At 40.5% G+C, this 8,182-nt stretch overlaps 1 protein-coding gene across 1 annotated transcript in view; it reads right to left on the bottom strand.

Annotated features, from left to right (window-relative positions):
* Positions 1–8,182, bottom strand: part of GPAT3 (glycerol-3-phosphate acyltransferase 3) — a 94,373-nt gene that overhangs the window by 10,405 nt on the left and 75,786 nt on the right. The window contains exon 5 of the mRNA XM_004703408.2: positions 3,093–3,186. Coding sequence (XP_004703465.1) covers positions 3,093–3,186 — 94 coding nt within the window. The remainder of the gene's footprint in view (positions 1–3,092; positions 3,187–8,182) is intronic.

Here is an 8,182-nt window from a genome sequence, read left to right on the forward strand (position 1 = left end):
ATCTGTGGAGGTCCCAGTACAATCTCCTCCCACTTCTGCCTCTAATTGAATCCCATTAGCTTAAGGTTTCTACCATGCAATCCATTGAAAAGTCTGTAGTTCTTTGGCTTATCCAAATCTTGGCTAACCTTGCAATTATCATTACAGATGATCAAAACTCAAACCAAACCCACTGCCATCGAGTCAGTACTGACTCCTGGTGATCCTATAGGACAGAGAAGAACTGCCCTTATAAATTTCCAAGACTATAACTGTTACAGGAGTAGAAAGGCTCATCGTTCTCTGGGGGAACTGTTGATGGTGTTGAATTGTGGGCCTTACGGATTGCAGCCCAACTTGTAACCACTACACCATCCAGGGCAGAGAGACCAGGAATCCTTCAGATTCCTGGTAACCACTAACCAACTTTGTTCTCTATATATCTGCCTTTTCCTTGTATTTTTATGTGTGTGGTCATATAATATTGGTCTTTTGTGATTAATATGAGGGTGCTTTAAAAAGTTTTGGGGTACATGGAATGAAAAGATAATGGAATTTTTCTACAAACGTTTTTGAAATGCCCTTATATTTTGCTCAGTATAAAATCTTCATGCTCTATCTATCTATACTGCAGTACGTAGCGAAACTACCTTTCTCCTGCTGGTTGAGCAGTATTCCGGCACACACACATACCACATGTACATCACCCTTTCATCTGTAGAGGGCAGGTATGAGTTTCCCCATTTGCCTATTGTGAATAGGGTCAGGAGTGCGGCCATGAACACAGTGTTTCACTATCTGCATGACTCAAGGAGCTCAAATACCTGAGCAGACAATCAATAATGATTCTTTCCTTCCAAATCTGTCGTTCTCAACCTGTGGGCTGCAACTCCTTTAGGGTCACCTAAGACTATCATTTTCTATGGTCTTAGGAACCGAGATACCACTCCATTATCCGTCTCCTGGCGGGCCCGCCCATACGCCACATACGAGTCCCTGGCATGAAGACTGTTACCCATGCTACACCATGCTTCAAGACAACATTCCATTTATTTGTCATTATAAATAAATATTTCGAAATATATAATTACATATTGTTTTGTGATTATATAATCGCTACACTTTAATTATGTTCAATTTGTAACAATGAAAATACATCCTGCATATCGGATATTTACATGACGATTCACAACAGTAGCAAAATTGCAGTTATGAAGTAGCAGCGAAAATAATTTTATGGCTGGGGGTCAACACAACATGAGGAACTGTATTAAAGGGTGGTCACATTAGGAAGGTTGAGAACCACTGTTCTAAATCATAGTTCTCAGGGAAGCAGGCCAGGCCATGATTACCAAGCACTAAAGTTGGCTAGTGAAAAATACAATCATTTGCTCACCCTTCTGAAGCCCATCCCACCACTATGAGAACAAGCCAAGGAGATGTCCAGAGGTCCTAGCCGTTCAATCTATTCCACACACGGACTTACACACATCCCTGACACCAAAGGGAAAGGGCATCGGTGAACCTCCCAGGTTTACCTGTAGAGAATCGTGACACATTCTTCTGCCTCACCCCCACATGCTTGAAATGAACTTGTATGCAACTAAAGACAGCACATCCACTTCAGTTTTACTGTTCTTCCTCTTTTAGCCACCCAGACCAACATTTAGATCAGATGGGGTAAGGAAGCAAAGGGGTCGTTTCTGTAGTTGCTGTTGTTTTCATGAAACAAGCTTTTATTTTATTTTTTTTTCCTGTTGAACATCCCCCCCGTCCTTTTTTGTAACTCCCCCACCCCCCCACACCCGATTATGACAAATTCTTTTTTTTAATCATTTTATTGGGTCGTACAATTCTTATCACAATCCATACATGCATCCATTGTGTCAAGCACATCTGTACATTTGTTGCCATCATCACTCTCAAAACATCTACTTTCTACTTGAGCCCTTGATATTATGACAAATTCTTTTCTTTTTTTTTTTGACAAATTCTTAAGGGCAGTAGAAGACATGGATTTGAAAAGCTGCCAGGCTATGGTTTTTGTGCATCCCCATGAAAGTGTGTTTTACTGTGGGCTTTGGGGTGTGCTTGGAGTTTGTTTAGTTTTCAGGGGCATATGGACAAGGATGTAATGCAACGTATGAATATTGAATTTTCCTGCTTGATTCTCATTATAGTCTTCTCTATTCTTTTTTTTCTTAGCACTCTGTGGTAGTTTAATAATCGTTTGTCAATTTGAGGATTAAGAGTGTAGAGGTGGAGTCTAGCCTGTCAATCAGATCATAGGCAATGAGACCTCTGTGTAGGCACAGCCTTCTCCTGAGAATTCTGGGAACTCCTGGATTTCCTCCTTGGAGGTGGGAGTTTCTTTCTCTCTCTCTCAGCTTTCTTCCTGTGAGACTTTCCTGATGAGAAGCCACATGAAGCTACCATCATGCAGCCAGAACCCTGGGAGCTGAAAAAGCCAGGTAGAGACCCCTACCAGTGCTGAGATGCTTACAACGCCACTGGATTCACAAGACTTTCAACCCACTGGCCTGTGATCTTCCTGCATTCGGCATCATTGCATGTGTTTTGTGAGTTTGAAGAGGACTTTATAGATTGGTATCAAACATATGGGCTAATATCAGACTTATGGACTTGATCTGGACTGGGCTGGGATGTTTTCTCAATATTCAACTGCTCTTATATAAAGCTCTTTCTTATACACATATGAGTGTCCATGAATTTGTTTCTCTAGTCTACCCGGACTAACACACACTCCCTGGAGAGAACCTTTCTTGCTGAGGGATTTGCACAGCTTTAAGGAGGAAGATTTTAATGTTGTGATGTTGCAGACATGTAATTAAATAATGGCAGGAATTTCAAAGGCAAGATGGAATCAACTTTACAGAGTTTTATTAAGGTCAAATATACTTCAGCTAACTTTATTTTTACTGCCTTGACTGTAGTAATGGCTATTTCCTTTCCTTGTAAACACATTACATAATTTACTTAGCTATAGCCCATTCATTCTCTAATAGTAAAGCAACTTTCTAATTTGTGTCAAAAATTAAAAGTTTGAGCAAGACATAAAATATGCAATGACTTTAATTATGAGCTGCTCTTACCATAGCATAGCGTCCATCCACTGCCAAGATCAAGACGTCTATTGGTGACGTATGGTTGGCAACACAAATGCCTCCTTTCTGGGGTCTGTACTGCCTGCAAGTACAAAAACAGTAAGTACTAAACTTGGGAAATGGTCTATTTTGTAGAACACCATACAGGGCCTCAACCTAATTTGTCTTACAAAAAAGCACAGGAAAAAAATTTGAGAAAACAATTCGACAATCTCTCAAAAAATTAGTCACCATAAACTCACAAACTCATTGCCATCAACCAATGGTGACTTATAGTGGCCCTCTGTGGGTTTCCAAGGCTGTAACAGTTTACCAGAGTAAAAAAACAGTCTTACTCCCTCGGAGCTGCTTATGATTTGGAACTGCTGACTATGCAGATTGCAGCCCAATGCTTAAGCATTACACCACCAGGGCAAATTTTGTATTATACTTATTTTGCCCAAATACTCAAAAACGCTCACAGCTGTCAAGTCAATGCCAACACATAGGGACCTTTTGGGTTTCTAAGACTAATTGTTTACAAGAAAGGCCCTGTGTTTCTCCCAAAGAACCGCTGACCTTGTGAAGTGCAGTCCAAAGTTTAACCATGATGGCACCAGAACAAGTGTCAAAAATAAAATATAGGTTGGAAATATATGGACCCCTCTGAAAAACAGTCACCTCTAGACAGTAATGATCTTGTTGTTGTTGCCATCAAGTTGGTTCCAACTCATAGTGACCCGATGTACAACAGAACAAAACACCACCGGGGCCTGGGCCACCCTACTCATTGTTCTTATGGGAGAGCCCACCGCTGCAGCCACTGTGTCAACCCTTCCGGTCCAGGCCCTTCCTGCTTTTCACCGCCTCTCTACTTTGCTAAGCATTATGTGCGTCTCCGGGCACTGCTCTCTCCTGACAACATGCTCTCAGTGCCTGAGCCAGTCTTGACATCCTTGTCTCTAAAGAGCACTCCGGCTATCCTTCTTCCCAAACGGATTTGCTTGTTCCTTTGACAGTCGCTGGGACTTCCCTTATTCTTGCCAGCACCACAATTCAAAGGCATCAATTCTTCTCTGGGTTTTCTGATTCGATGTCCAATTTTCACAGGCATATGAGGCAACTGAAAATACCATGCCTTGGGTCCAGTCACCTTAGTCTTCAATGTGAAGTTCTTGCTTTTCAACATTTTAAAGAGGTCTTGTATGGCAGAGTTAGCTAATGCAATGTGTCTTTTGATCTCTTGACCGATGCTTCCATGAGAATTGATTGTGGATCCACGCAAGATGAAAGCGTTGACAATTTCAATGTTTTTCCCGTTTACCATGATATTACCTATTATTGGTCCAGCTGGGAGAGTTTTGGTTTTCATTACTCTAAACGGTAATTCATACTGAAAGCTGTAATCCTTGGTCTTCAAAATCAAGTGCTTCAAGTCCTCCATAATTTCTAGCAAGCCAAGCTGTATCATCTGCATAGCAGGTTGTTAATAAGCCTCTGCCAATCCCAATAATTCTTTATAACTGCCTCTTGATCCATGCACAAGCTCTGCATGAGCACAATGAAGTGTTCTGGAATTCCCATTCTTCTCAAGGTTATCCATAGTTTGCTATAATCCACACAGTCAAATGCCTTGGCACAGCGAATTAAACACAAGTAAATATCATTCTGGTGTTATCTGCTTTCAGACCGGTTCCTTTTGACATCAGCAATGAGATCCCTTGTTCCATCGCCTCTTCTGAATCTAGCTTGAACCTCGGCAGTTCTCTATCAATAAATATAGTGTTGCAACTGTTGCTGGGTGATCTTCAGCAGAATGTTACTTGCATGCACTATCAGTGATAGGAATCTATAATTTGACCATTCTGTTGGGTCACCTTTCTTAGGAATTGGATAAAACTATTTCTCCAAGTCCATTGGTGCAGTAGTTGTCTTCCAGATTTCTTGGCAGACACTGTGAGGGCTCTTCCAGTGTTTCAACAGCCTCCAGGGCAGCTCAGACTTCTTCCTTCAATAGCATTGATCCTTGATCGTATTCTACATCTTGATAGGGGTGAATGATGACTAGTTCTTCTGGTACAGTGACTCTGTTTATTCTTTCCATTTTCTTTTGGTGCACGTTGATAACAACCTGCAGATGATACAGCTTGGCTTGCTAAAAATTATGGGGGACTTGAAGCACTTGCTTTTGGAAATCAAGGATTACAGCTCTCAGTATGAATTACAATTCTGCATCATTCAATATTTTTCCCATAGACTCTTTCAATATTGCAGCTGAAGGGTTAATTTTTTCATTTAGTTCTTTCAGTTTAAGATATGTTAAGTGTGTTCATCCTTTTTGGTTTTCGAACTGTCCGTCTTTTCACATTTCATTATATTATTTTACTTTGTTTTCTGGGGCTGCCCTTTGAACGTTTCTGTTCAGCTCTTCTTCTATTGGCCTTAGCTACTCTATAATTAAGAGCAAGTTTCTGAAGTCTCTGTTGATCTTTTCTTTCTTTCCTATCTTTTCAAAATCTTTTGCTTTCATGTATGATGTTCTTTGATTTCATCACACAGCTTATCAGGTCCTCTGTCATTAGTGTTCCATGTGTTCTTGAGATAGTCTTGAAATTCAGGTGGGATATAGTCAAGGTGGTGAACTTGTTTTCATTTTCTTTAACGTCATCCTGAACTTTACATATGAACAATTGGTGTCTGTTCCAAAGTGGGCCCCTGGCCTGGTTTTAGCTGTTTAAATAGTGAGTTTCTCCATCATCTTTTCTGCGATGTAGTCTATTTGATTTCTGTGTAGTCTATATGAAGAACTATATGTAGTCTATGTGAAGTCGTCTTTTGTCTTGAGGAAAAAAGGTATTTGCTATGAACAAGTCAATGGTCTTGCAAAGTTCTATCATGTTATCTCCAGCTTCATTTCTATAACCAAGACCCTATTTTCCGACTACTGTTCCTTCCTCTTTATAACCAACATTTGCATTCCAAATGCCAATAATTATCAATGCATCTTGATGGAATGTTTGATTATTCTCCAACTGAAGACATTGGTAGAATTCTCCCAATTTCTGCATCACTAGCTTTAGTGGTTAGTGCATAAATCCGAATAATGATTGAATTGATGGGATTTTCTTGTGAGAAGATAAAAATTATCTATCACAGACGGCACTGGACTTAAGAAAGATCTTAGAGTGTCCTTTTTGACAATGAATGCAATACTATTCCTGTTGAATCTGTGATCCCAAGTATAGGAATTCTGACTATTTTCTAATTCAAATTGCAGTACTAGTCCATTTCCACTCGCTATTGCCTAGGATCTTTACTCATTCCACCTTGTTATTAACAACTTCCAATTTTCCTAGATTCGTACTTGGTACATTCCCAGCTTCAATTTTTTTAAATTAAGTACTTTTATTGGGGATTCTTACATCTCTTAATACAATCCATACAATCGTCCACCGTGTCAAACACATTTGTACATCTGCTGCCATCATCATCTGCAAAGTATTTTCTTTCTACGTAAGCCCTTTATATCAGCTCTTCATTTTCCCTCTCCCTCCCCCGCCAGCGCTCCCTCGTGGACTCTTAGTAAGTTATAGATTATTATTTTCATATCTTACATTGTCCTGCATCACCCCTCACCCACTTTTCCATTATTCATCCCCTGGGTTATAGATTGATCCTTATGATAGATTCCCTCTTTCTCCCCCCCACCTTCTTATCCTTCTGGTATCTCTATTCTCATTGTTGGCCCTGGAGGGATTATCTATTCTGGATTCCCTGGGTTTCAGACTCTTGTCTGTAGCACTGTGCATGTTCTGGTCTAATCTGATTTGTAAAGTAGAATAGAGGTCATGATAGCAGGGAGCAGGAAGTGTTAAGGAACTAGAGGAAAGTTGTATGTTTCATCAGTGCTATACTGCACCCTGACTGGCTAATCTCTTCCTTGTGACCCCTCTGTGAGGGGATGTCCAATAGTCTCCACTTCATGGCCCCTTCCCCCCCATTCACATTGGATATGACTTTGTTGTGGGTCTTAGATACCTGATACCTGATCCCATTGACACCTCATGATCACATAGGTTGATGTGATTCTTCCATGTGAGCTATGTTGCGTCTCAGCTAGATGGCTGCTTGTTTTATCTTCAAGCCTTTAAGACCCCAGAGGCTGTATCTTTTGATAGCCGGGCACCATGAGCTTTCTTCACCACATTTGCTTATGCACCCACTTTGTGTTCAGTGATCATGTAGGGAAGGTGAGCATCAGAGAATGCCGGATTAGTAGAACAAAGTCTTCTTGTGTTGCGGGAGTACTTGAGTCGAGGTCTAATGTCCACCTGCAACCTTAATTCTAGATGTACCTTCTCATTTTGAGTCATGTCTCATCAGCACATAAAGGCTTAACTCCTACAGGGTTTATTCCATGTACATCATTATGTTTAACACTACTTTGAGAAGGCAGCTGTTCCTCAGTCATATTTTGAGTGCGTTCTGACCTGAGAGACCCATATTCTGGCACTATCTCTGACAAAGTTCGCCTTCTATTTAAAAGATTTTCAGTGTCCACGGTGTTTTGATACTATCCACATGGTTTTTAGTGGCTAACTCGTCTGACGTGGAGAGGCGATTCCTTTTTCATGGCCTGTTCTTAATCTGGCTCAGCTAAAACCTGTGCACTTCAGGTGACCCTGCTGGAGTTTGAAATATCAGTGGCATATCCTCCAGCATCACAGCAACACACAAGCCACCACAGTGGGACAAGCTGACAAGCTGTGTGGACGGCATGATGGGAATGGGTAGAACTATAAGAGACAGGACTTCCCTAGTGAATATATTTGTGTGATTTTTTTGCAATGATTATATTTTCCACTTCTAATTTTAATCAAGTATTAGTTAATCACAAAGATTCTATCAATGTCTATAAACTGTAAATTTTACTTAATTTTAAGTGTTTTCATCACACTTTCATACCATTTCTTCCATATTGTGAATTGAGTGAAGAGTTACAAAGTAGATCACCAATCAGCTTGGCCTTCAAGGACTCACACACATTTCTTTCATCTCATTCATTTGCAGTGTGGCATCATTTACTCTGGCCCTTCCCT

This window comes from Echinops telfairi, unplaced genomic scaffold (genome assembly GCF_000313985.2).
Source record: "Echinops telfairi isolate 266 unplaced genomic scaffold, ASM31398v2 ScPeMD7_7468;HRSCAF=8506_0, whole genome shotgun sequence".
Classification (NCBI taxonomy): domain Eukaryota; kingdom Metazoa; phylum Chordata; class Mammalia; order Afrosoricida; family Tenrecidae; genus Echinops; species Echinops telfairi.